At 41.9% G+C, this 12,252-nt stretch overlaps 2 protein-coding genes across 2 annotated transcripts; both read left to right on the top strand.

The window, feature by feature from the left end:
* Window positions 1-2,925: 2,925 nt before the first annotated feature.
* On the top strand, window positions 2,926-6,338 carry riok2 (RIO kinase 2 (yeast)). Its single transcript, XM_069683233.1, has 10 exons — window positions 2,926-3,083; window positions 3,246-3,384; window positions 3,486-3,602; window positions 3,889-4,064; window positions 4,199-4,287; window positions 4,406-4,597; window positions 4,699-4,791; window positions 4,988-5,413; window positions 5,497-5,596; window positions 5,903-6,338. The coding sequence occupies exons 1-10, from the start codon at window positions 3,018-3,020 to the stop codon at window positions 6,062-6,064; spliced, it is 1,560 nt and encodes a 519-aa protein (XP_069539334.1). The 5' UTR covers window positions 2,926-3,017; the 3' UTR covers window positions 6,065-6,338.
* Window positions 6,339-7,438: 1,100 nt separating this feature from the next.
* On the top strand, window positions 7,439-11,546 carry LOC138610571 (protein limb expression 1-like). The gene is made up of 6 exons (XM_069683350.1): window positions 7,439-7,742; window positions 8,069-8,274; window positions 8,781-8,921; window positions 9,006-9,101; window positions 10,081-10,158; window positions 10,253-11,546. The coding sequence occupies exons 1-6, from the start codon at window positions 7,667-7,669 to the stop codon at window positions 10,715-10,717; spliced, it is 1,062 nt and encodes a 353-aa protein (XP_069539451.1). The 5' UTR covers window positions 7,439-7,666; the 3' UTR covers window positions 10,718-11,546.
* Window positions 11,547-12,252: the final 706 nt, after the last annotated feature.

The raw sequence follows: 12,252 nt of genomic DNA, 5'->3' as shown, positions 1-12,252 counted from the left end.
GGAGGAAAATTATTCAGTGTAAAATACTTGACTTAAACCAGAGAAAACAAAGGTCCACATGAGACAAAAGACAGCAGCTAGGCAGCTAATCCACCTGTGTCACAGTGCCATCTAGCTGACAAACTCAGAATTGCAAACTCCTAATGTTACATTTTTACTTCATTTAATTACATCTGTGCAATCTAATGCATAAATACTAGCTTTTTAAGGCTTATAATGTGGAGGCTGTCTTAGGAACATGCTCCTCCAACTCTGTGGTCATGTTTGCAGCTGGTTTGTGATGCTGTTGTTGTTGTGTGTCACTGTTAATTTGTTTACCTGTAGAGTAAAAAATAAGGTACAGATTTATGTCTTACCACCCCAGACACTCTTGCTGGAGCTTTTAAAACACATCATACTGTTATACGACCAAGATGCAGCGCAGAGAGGGTGAATAACTGCCTGAGACCTGCAGAGCCCTTACAGACACTGTGAATCACAATGAGCTCATGTTCTCACTCCTGCTCTCTGCACAGTTGTCGATGTGTGTTGTGTTTTCTCGCTGGTACCTCCTCCAGGCATGGATATCTTAACTGGAGACATGTTACTGATACCACAGGACCAATGCTTATCTGGGATTCATATATTCTATGTAGAAGAAAAAGGCTTCTAATCATGCATCAATTAGCTTTAAACAAAACAACTCTCTCTTAACCTTTAACCTCTCACAAGAACGGTCCTGTGTTTTATACAGGTGAATCACAGGGAGCACTCATGTCATTTTCAATGTATGGTTCATGTAAGGCCAGTTAAGGCATTGGATTAGCCTCGGCCCAGCTCTGTGAAATATGACACACATGATGATATATATAAAGCTGCTGAACAAGCTTGAGTGTTTTGCACAACAAGAGATGCATAGTATGACTGTTAGCATAGGTCACACAGGTGCAGGAGTAGGCTGGACAAGCTGCTGCGCTTAAGTGTGGGCTGCAGCTGCTGTGACAACTGCCACTGTCAGCAAGAGGTGCAAACTGTGTGAGTGCGAAGCAGAGCTCTTGTGTAGCTCTTATACTTTGTGTCCCTACTTAATTGTTTGCTCATTGTCCTTTCGGTGTATTAAAGTTTAGTTATATAATATATGTTTCATGTAGCTTGATCTTTCAACAAGTTCATTAATTACTTAAAAATTAGCCAACTCAATGTGAGGTGTTGTGTTATATTGCAAAAAAGGTCAGTAGAACACCTCTAATTTGTGCAAAGTACATTCAGTTGCATACACACGCGCACACACACACACACACACACACACACACACACACACACACACACACACACACACATTATGCCTGGCCTCTCTTTGGATACAGGTACTTGCTGAACCGCAGAATGTTAAATAAACCAGTGGAGGAATTCCATTGAGTCAACACAGCCTGTGGAGGTGGAGAGCACAGTCTGTGTGTGTGTGTGTGTGTGTGTGTGTGTGTGTGTGTGTGTGTGTGTGTGTGTGTGTGTGTGTGTGTGTGTGTGTGTGTGCTGGGAGCAGAACAGAGTGATGTCTGTCACAGAGCAGTCCTGAGTAAACACACACACACACACACACACATGCACATACACACTGACTCTGTTTAGAACCTACCTGTCTGTGGAATGCACAGAATCCAGCAGCTATGGCAACAGATACCTGCTGCTAAATCACTTTCTCTGTCTCTCTAACCCTCTGTCTCTCATACATGTACACACACACACCTGGTCCACATATTTCACTTAGATAAAGCAGTGTTTTCTGTAACATCACTTTATGTATATTTCTTTCTTTTTACGATATGATAGGGGAGCAGAGTAGAGATTTTGGCTTGTCGTGGTGGGAAAAGTACAGATGTTACGAGTTAACAATGCCTCCATTCTGATATAGTATCCTAATAAGCCACGAGAGTGTAACTTTGAACCAGTATGCACAATTTAAGGGCCCATAAACTAAGAATGCAGTAATAATGCAATAATGCATATTTCTCATTAACATATAATTTATTCTGGCAATCAGTGTAGAAGCCCCCACTTTGCCACCAAATTAATTATGTGGTTAGTAACACCCGTGTAAGCTTTGTCAATGAAAAGGCCAAAGGTGTTGAAAAACTCTTAATTTAACAAATGTATCACTGGGTGGTGGTACATTGTCTACTACAGTATACACCCTAAACTATAAATGTTGATGTTTTCAGATATAATTATTCAACTTCAATATTAACCTGAGTTGAAACTGCCCTAACATGTAGAGCCTTGTTTCAAGTTTGTGATGTATTCTAGGCACCCCATGTTGAAACGTCAAAATGAAGACTGCGGTGAAGTTAGTTTTAAATTGGGTATTCGAGATTCATTCGCTATTTGATATTCATTCAGTAGCCAGCGACGCTTTCTCACTGGGCTTCCCCTGAGTTGGCAGAGGGAGAACGGTTAGCTGAACTGCGAGCCCTCGTACTTAACAGGTAGATCAATTAATTACTCTCAAATGGACACAAAACGGATGTTTTTATAATACGTCCATGACTTGCCGAAAACGAAATTAGGATTACAAAATACAACTAAATTGCGTACATGTTGCCCACTAATTTTAAATGCTTTGGTGTTAATAATTTATTTTCTGTAAATGTTTTTATAGTCCATGTCAAGAAAGGGGCTTTTTTTTTTTTTTTGCAATTTCTATTTCATATTAATGTTTTTATGGAGAAATTAATGTTTTTTCCCCAATAGCTCCCATTTCATGTGACCCAGTGTCCTCAAATCAATGTCAGATGTTAATACTCACCTGGATGAATAAGACACACCTCATTACTTTGGATTTTTTTTTGCTATTTCTATTTGGTCGAATACCCAACTTAAAACTAACTTCACCGCGCTAAAATACCGTCTGACGTAAACCTGACGTGACGTCTTATCCGTTCGCCTAACTTCCGCCTAGCACGTGTGTTTACAAAAAATGTGGAGAACTGAGCTAATAAAGTAATAGGAATACTCTTGTTAATACAGTAACTATTAGAAATATGGGGAAGCTGAATGTTGTAGTGTTGAGATATTTATCTCGAGATGACTTCCGAGTCCTCACAGCGGTAAGATAACTGTCATGTTCTGCATGTGTCAGGCTAACGTTAGCTTCGGTCCGTTAGCTAGTATAAAAACTAACCGTGAGCTAACGTTGCATGGTATAGAAAAACTGTGTTTTGAGATGCGCATTAACAATTGCTTGATGACTTGACTTTACCTTCATGTAGGTTGAGATGGGGATGAAGAACCATGAGATTGTCCCAGTGAGTCTCCTGTCCTCCATCGCCAGCCTCAAACACGGCGGCTGCAACAAGGTCCTGAGAGAGCTCGTCAAACACAAACTGGTGGCCTACGAACGCTCTAAGAGTAAGCAAACGCACAGGAGTGCTTGGCTAACCCCAATGGTCCTGGTATAGATCTTACATGTAAATTATTTTTCTAATGTGGCATGTTTATGTTAATTTCAGCTGTGCAGGGCTACAGGTTGAACTACGGAGGATATGACTATTTGGCTCTGAAGACCTTGTGCTCTAGAGAAGTGGTCGTTTCCGTTGGCAACCAGATGGGTGTTGGTAAAGAGTCGGGTAAGAAAACATTCACATACTGGTACATTATGTGTATAACAAAGATCCTGTCTGATACCATAGTTTTTGCTATCCATAATCATAAAGACATACTGAGAGGTGTGTTTTACTTAAGTGTTTTAGAGGACAGTAGCAGTAGTAGTAGCACCAAATAGTGTAATGATCCCTGGATGTTGATTGTCAATTTAATCGGTTCTCTGTCAAGATTCCAGGCTTTTAAGCAATGATTAGAAATCCTTAGTATATAATATAAATATCAATATTTCTTTGTGTTCACCTCCTGTAGATATATATATTGTGGCGGGTCCAAACGGGGACCAGTACGCATTAAAGCTTCACAGATTGGGCCGCACCTCCTTCAGGAACCTAAAGAACAAGCGAGATTATCACAAACACAGGAAGAACATGTCCTGGCTTTACCTCTCACGCCTTTCTGCCATGAAGGAGTTTGCCTACATGAAGGTAATTGAACATAAATCAGAGAAACTATGTAACTGCTTTGTAATAGTAAGAAACTATTAGTGCTAGTTGCCAAGATGTTCAGCAGGACTCTGTTTTGTGTTTTGCATCTTTTGATTTATCTCCTAACTTTTCAGGCTTTGTATGATCGGGGCTTTCCTGTTCCCAAACCTGTGGACTACAACAGACATGCTGTAGTGATGGAGCTCATCAATGGATATCCTCTGTATGTAAACAACAATCCATCCTTCTTTCTTACTTCATGTATATCACTAGTAAGTAAAACTACAATCCTTCTACTCTGTGTTTTCTATAATTTGTTTGTATGGTCTCCCATCTTTTAGGTGTCAGGTGCATGAGCTGCAGGATCCACCCGCCCTGTACAACGAGTTCATGGAGCTCATAGTCAAACTGGCCAATCACGGCCTGATCCACGGAGACTTTAATGAGTTCAACCTCATGTTGGACGACCAGGACCACATAACTATGATTGACTTCCCTCAGATGGTGTCCACCTCACACCCTAATGCTGAATGGTTGGTGTTTCTGTTTTTATAATGCAATTAAGCAACAATTAAAATGCAGAGAACAACCAAAAAGATGTACTGGTACTCACTTTTTCAAACTTTGTTTACAGGTACTTTGACAGAGATGTCAAATGTATCAAGGATTTCTTTGTGAGACGATACAACTACGAGAGTGAGCTGTTCCCAACCTTCAAAGACATCAAGTAACTGCTCTTTCATTTGTTTCAGTAACGCTAAACCTCCTGAAATACAATTGTACTTTTTGATTTCGATACAGTATCTGTTTCCCAACATTTGCGTTGGTAGATGTCTTGCTTTTTAACATTTATTCAAAATCTTTACTGGGAGTTTAAAGCAGATTTTTAAATAATCTTTTGTCGTTACTGTTTATCTCTACAGGCGGTCTTGTTCTCTAGATGTGGAAGTCTCAGCGAGCGGCTTCACCAAAGATCTGGAGAGAGATGGTGCATTGCTACACCCAGCCGGACCTGACGAAGAAGACGAAGAAGAAGATGATGATGATGAAGAGGAGGGCGATGACGAAGAGGCAACAGACGAGGAAGAAGAGAGCGTCAACATGGAGGAATATAAGCATGCAATGCGGGAACTGGAAGGCCTGAAAGTCAGTGACAAGCATGCAGACATACAAGATGAGGACGGAGAGAGGGAAGAAGTGGAAGAGCAAAAAGAGACTGAAACAACGCCTGCTGCTCAAAGTGATGGGGAGGCAGCGAGGGAGAGAGAGGAAGAACTGAATGAGGCAGAGGACGAGTGTCCCGAGCTGTCAGACCTTTCTACCTCAAACAAAGAGTTCAAGCCTTTCAGGTAAACTCAATGGAACAATGCAACAAATGGTATAACTTCTGTTTATATGATTGCCTAGTAAGTGACTCTGTTTTCGTCTGCAGAGATTCAGACAGTCTACTAGACTTGGCAGAACACACCAGGAGGAGGACAGACAGCGAGGCCACAATGGGTAGCATAGGAAGCTGCTCGACCATACCACCAGTAAGTAAAACACAGACCATAATACAGCCTGATTACAAAACAGTCTGACTGATGTGATCACTTTAAAATTTGGACACTTCACCAGACATTGTAGCAAGTCCAGCCACAGTTTTGCTCTTAACTATAGTGTCCACTAGGTGGTGCTGAAGAGCTTTAACTTGGCGTTGCAGTTTGTTAAAGAATGTGACTGGTGACTTGCAGCAGACACAACATGTCTACATACTGTTGTGTCTGCCGTGCAGAGACAGACAGCAGGTACGTCTGTCTGTAGTAACCTGCTGTTGTTGTTTTTGTGTTTTCCTGCAGGAGGTGGTCCGTCAGAAGGTGCGGAGGCAGCTCAGCAAACAGCAGAAGGCGGCGCAGAGGCGACGTCTGCAGAAGGGAGAGGCCAACTTGGTGACCGAATCCAGGAGAGAAAACCAAAATAACATCAAGTCTAGTATGGAAACCGCCTCATTCTGGGGATGAGCGGGACAGCTGTGATGGACAGAAGGAGTTCATGTCAACATGTTTTTTTGTTTGGTGCTGCTCCTTCGTCTGAAGAGCCTAAAAAAACATCATAGTTGATGGAAAAACTCAGCATTAGATTTTCCATTCAACAGCTCAACTGTCGCCTTCTGTCATGGAAAAAGACACAACAATGACAAAACTTTGAACTTTTTTCTATTTGATCTGCAGTGAACTATCATGTTTATCATACAGGCTAATGTACATATTTACTACTTACTCTAATGAAGCAGAATGATTGGTAATTAAACTCTTTAAACAATAATGATGAGGTGTGTTTTTTTCTTTGATTAATCAACAGAATGATTTAACTAATAAGAATTACTTTTTGTCTGCACATGAAATCCACCTGTGCTAATCATTTTCACAAGTCAAGTGAGCACTGACTCTTTAATTTATACTCCAAAAAGGCTGCATAAGATTAGAAACATATTGAGTAACTTCTGCTGTTTGTGTTTCAAGTTCATTCTTGGGCTTACTGCTTACACATTGACTGATGTCGCCTAATGAGATTCAAACAGAATGCAAGTTCACGGAGAGCTTTTATTCATGCTAAACTCCCGCGGTTCAAAGGTCTCCAACCATTATGATAGTCTGAATGAATGGCTACCTCCACCCTCGCAGCAACCAATCAGAATGTAGAGACTGACACAAGCATGTGGGAACATACATGCTCTGCACCACAGCAGTAAATTGAGCACAAAAAGGTGCAGAATATGGACCCTCATTACTCCTTCGCTGTGTCACACTGACACGACTTGGTACTGAGTGAGCTGTGACACGTAAAAGATGAGAGCGTAGGACATTCTGGGAGCTGAGAAACAACTTCTTCCTCAGAATCTGGTCTCATTTTCGGTGTAAGAGGCTTTCAGCGGGCGAGTGAATTCAGATTTGAACAATGGCCTTTCATATTGAAGAGGGTGAATAGAGCTCAGAGTCGGGGCTCCGTGGGCTCAAATTAGCGTGGGGAAGCCGAAAGTATCCAACCCCCACACATCTTAGACTAGGTGCTGGGTATATTTCACCCTAAGATACTGCATATATCTCATAAAAAGAAGAATTCAGTAATCTTCCTGACTTCACACAGTTACACTGTTCCTTGACACTGAACATGCTGCCTTCCGTGGTTCAACTTTGTGCAGGTCCTTAACTGTTCAGGGATTAACCAGCTGCACAGCCCGAGGGGAGGGGCTCAGCATTCCAGCCGAGCACCTCTGTGTGTGTGTGAGTGTGTATGTGTGCATGTGTAGAAAGAGTGAGGGGCCCTCTGAGCTAATTGGCATCGAGGTTGACAAAAGTGGTCCGCTTCAAAAAAGAAACCATGGTGGGAAGTTCACACAGCAGAGGAGGAGGAAGAGAAGGGGAGAAAGGGAGTTTAGGAGGTGGAGAAAGAGAGAGAGTGAAGGGGGTTTCAGATTTTCCATTTATTCCTTAAGATGTTCCCATCCTGAGCTGTGGTAGTGATGGTTGCCCATATGTACCGTTATGTGTGCTGCTTTGATGGAGCATTTAGATGAGAAAGATTGTGTTTGAGGCAGCTGTGGAAGTGAACGCTGGCTGAGGATGAATAAAGTGAAAGTGGAGGAGAGCATCATGTCATACCTGTCCCAGAGTGAGAGTGACACCAGCCCCAAAGACTGTGAGTAACTAATATCTAAACATAGATGTGTCCTTTAAAAAGTTAGTAATTACTTTTTTTTCATTTCATGCTTATATTTCCTACAAAGTTTGCCTCCAACATGTGCCAAGTTATCTGTGCGACCTGAGCTTCAGGGAATTGTTTGGCAAACTTTTCATCCTAGTTCCGGATCAATGAGAGCTCAAAGGGTTTACAAAATGTTGAATTGTGTATGTTACAAGGTGCTTCTTCCAGCTCCTCAATAAACACCGTTTGGGAAAGGCTGATTTACAGCTGTCTGGTATGAACATTGAGTTTCACACGCTGTCCTTATTATATGTGTGCAGTGAATGTGGTGGCTATGCTCCATAACTTCTGGGAGCGGAGGCAGATGAGTCAGTCGAACGGCTCCTCCAGCGAGTCAGACGGTTCTGTCGGGGACGCAGCGATCCATGCAGAGAGTTTGCTGCTGTACGAGTCTGCACAGTCCCCTGGCCCCCCGTACGTGTGCTACGTCACCCTGCCAGGAGGAAGCTGCTTTGGCAACTATAAGGTGTGTTTATCACAAAGTTAGACTCTGTTGTTTCAAGTTAAGTATTAGAAAGAGTATTTACTTAACGTTAAAATTGCCCCCAAAATCAAGCTTCCTTACAAACTGTTGTTCAACGTTCACACTTAAAGGCGGTTCAGTGGCTTTATACGCACAATTTTAAGGTCGTTTAAAAATGATGTTGTTCTCTTCAAATCCCACAATGCCTCTCAATAAGCTCATTGTGACCCAGACAGCAGCTGGCAGCTCAGAGGGGTCATGTGATTGGTTATCTGTGAATGCCTCTATTCTCATTGGTGATTCGAGTTCTGATCCCATGATTAGCTGCAATCAAGTGTAAAATCTTCAAAATGAAAATTAGCATAGTCACCCATTTAGAGTTCGGACACACGCACCAGCAGACCCTGAACTTCAAAGTGACAAAGTTTCACATTCTTCTCCCTCTTCTCTTTATGCACTCTTTTTTATAATAATTAAGCCCCTCTTGTTCATCATCTCCTCGTCCTCAGGTGTGTGACAGTCAGGCGGAGGCTCGGAGGGATGCCGCCCGCGTGGCTCTGATGAACTCACTTGTGAACGAGCTGCCGTGTCGACGCATCAACCCTCAGTTCATCACTCAGAGTTTGCAGCAGGCGGCCACAGACAGTGCTGTGAGTGCGAGCCTGCACAGACACACAGTATTACACATGATTAGACATTTGTCATGAATGACCTGCACTGTTGTATCTTTAAAGGTCTCTATAGAAGACGCATGCGATTCAAGCACCAGCATAGGGACCTACAGTCTGCTGCTCCACTCCTACATAGGGCGGACCATGCTGGAGTTCCAGGTAAAACATACAGTCGAGGCCTACTTAGCTGTGATCATAAATCATGTGGAGCCATGTGGTAGTACTGTGACAGATCAATTTACTGCGAGGTTTGCAGGCTTTGTGAAGTGCTACTTTATGAATATTATATCATGTGTTTATATATGGACATCATTTGGAGTTATTAAGCCAAGCTAAACATCATCTTTTAGTTATTCCACCCTCCATTGTTAGTATTACACTTTGTCTGTCTTTGCTATTCCTCATCCCTCTCACTCTCAGTTGGACCCAGTCACTGTATGAAACAGCTAACATTTCTACCATTTATGTAAATAAGCATGTGTCTGCAGACTGAGGGCTAATAGCTGGAGGAAATAGGTTCATTATCATTCCTGGTAAAGCATGCCTCAAGGAGAACTTCCACCTCCGTCTGTACACACACGAACACGCAGACATTCAAATCTCTGCACACACAACGTCAACTATTTTTACTTAGCTGTCAGTGCTTCTTTTCCTTTATGCAAACAGTCATTGCAGGAGGTGTCAGCTAGATAAGTAATCAGCTGAATCATAAACAAGTAGCACAGGTCAGATGCACAGAAATAGAGTAAACATGCCAGCAGGTACAACATGGACTTTAACCCCAGACAGCTTACATTATTTTCCATCTGTGTCTCATTAGATCAATTTAAGTTAATCTATAGACTCTCTCTGTTTAACACTATTGTCACCAGCTATTAGCACATTGCAGCTGTGCGGCCACATAAAGTTTTATAAATCAGGGTGAATTAATATTTATAATATCTTTTCCAACCAGTCATCCACAGTTTAGACGTAGGGTTCAGGAAACATGCATGTAATATGTTATCTTTGTTAGACCTACACAGAGTTGGATGTTAAGGGTTGCAAAACAAGTCATTACTTATGGGCTTGCGCAAGACTTTTTCTCGTTCTGTGTCTTATTCTCACCCACTTTCTCACCCTCTCTGCCTCTCTGCAGGAGATGATGACAATTTTCCAGTTGTTGCACTGGAACGGGACACTGAAAGCCCTGAGGGAAAGACAGTGCTCCCGACAGGTAATGGACAAATCTCAGTTTCAGCTGACTCTGATAGAGCATCAATTTTTCTGCTGCTGAGTGATGAAGATCGTTATTTTCTCCTTCCTCTCAGAGTGTGATTTCTTATTACTGTCAGCGAGGACTTGATGAGTACATGCGCAGCAGCTTGGCTCTGGATTGGCTCGGACGTGAGCAGAAGTCGCCAGGGAGACTCGGGGAGGAGCTGCAGGTGGCGCAGAGGGAGCTTGTGTTGGCCCGGCGTCGAGGCGTAGAGCTGCGCTTCTACAAGGAAAAGACAGAGATCCTCAGCTTGGCTCTGAGTCAAGCGTACATTCACCGCACACCTGAGGCCTTCGACCAGGTGCAGAGTCATGCATTCAATCAAGAACACCTTCCTTTGCACACATTATGTAGCCAGGACGCAGAAGTCCAGATAACCCCACCCTGCAGTCCTACATCAACCCTCCGTAAACACACAAAGGAATCTGTCTGTCAAACCTCTGCCAAGCACAGGCCTCACAACAGTCCATCACATTGCTCAGAGCAAACCTTTGTGCCTTTAAATACCTTTGATTAGGCTGAAGCAGAAGGTAAAGGATGGACTATAAATGTTTTAATTTGACTCTATGAATGAGCTCAGCTACTCGCAAAAATCTGTTTTGAATGGAACATGGTCATGGTCCTAAGAGCTCTGTAATCATGAGGGATACCAATGTTAATTTTTGTATCAACAATTCTCTCACCTTATTAACACTCTTTTGTGACTGTAGAAACAAGACTTAAACAAATGTGTAGCCTTTTAGCAACTTTAACAACTAGAAATAGGAATTGGAATCCATTAGAATGAACTATAGTTGAATTTTAGATTTGATTCTTGTGTGAAAAGCACTCTAATTTACTGCTTTAAAGTTCATGTATGCTCAGTTATCTTGCTTATTATATGCTTGCTCACCTGAAACTAATTAAGGCTATGAACTGTGTCAACAAGCAGCAACTCCTTAATGCCTCCCTCTTCCTAGCATTTCCTCAATGCAAATTACTCTGCAGGGCAATTCAGGACACAGACTGAGTGAGTGACGTTATATGACTTGTTGGCTGGATGATATGAGACAGGAGGGAAGACTGGTACGTGTGTGACAGGTTTTATTCGGTTATGTCTGAGCGCAGCAGGATATAAAATACCATCTTGTTTAAATTAATCAATGAGATTAGTTAATGATACAGGATTTTCAGGCAGGTCAGCTGCAGTTATAATTAGGAACCAGCACCTACAATGTGTATCATGAAATCCTGCAAACAGGCTCAGAGGATTCGATTGTCTAAGGTTTGTTGGGGGTTGTGGGAGTGGATGCATTCTAAAGGGAAAATGTTTAAAGAAATGATTGTAAGATATATTGTTAATAAATATTCTTCTTGTACTTATAACTGCCTGTGCTTCACATTAACACTGCTGAGAGGAACTTTTTAAGGGGCAATATATTACACACTACACAATTGGGAAATTATTGTTTTTTTTAAGTCCAATAAATAAATTTAGATCTTTGGGTTATTTTTCTCGTATGATCACTTTGGTTGAGATCAGAGTGAACAATGACACCAGATAGCTTTGCTTTAGCGCGTCATTATACCTACCCTAAACTGGTAAAGACTGATTTGGGGTACCAAGCATCACTACTGGAATCGACAGCTGAACAACTTAAAGTGACAGACACTCATTCCTCTCTTGGACGCAAACGTTCTAGCTGCTATTTGAATCATATTTGTGCGCGTTCGTTTTCTTTGCATGACCGATCTTGTTTTTTTCCCCAAGTAATACTTGCTGAATGAACAAAGCTTAACTGAAACTAAACTACTGAAATTCAATGAAAATCTGATTCATTGTGTTTAACTGGCGATTAATAACTCCGTTAAGGAATTACAATAATCAGTTAATTAGGTAGATTAATCTATAACCCCTGTAATCTGTTAGTGACCAGCCAATATAAGACTTCTGTCGCTTTCTTGTGTTCGCATATGATAAAGTTTGGGTCGTCTAGCTTTCCGTACAGAGGTGGAGTAGTCACGTGATCAAAGATTGTGATCGTTGAGTTCCTGGAATGAGCAAAACAAATG

The sequence above is a fragment of the Semicossyphus pulcher genome, unplaced genomic scaffold, assembly GCF_022749685.1.
Source record: "Semicossyphus pulcher isolate SPU_LCO1_2020_fin unplaced genomic scaffold, fSemPul1.0.p SCAF_6, whole genome shotgun sequence".
In the NCBI taxonomy this organism is placed as follows: domain Eukaryota; kingdom Metazoa; phylum Chordata; class Actinopteri; order Labriformes; family Labridae; genus Semicossyphus; species Semicossyphus pulcher.
The sequence above is the reverse complement of the archived record's forward strand: the minus strand, read 5'-3'. Positions and strand labels throughout refer to the sequence as shown.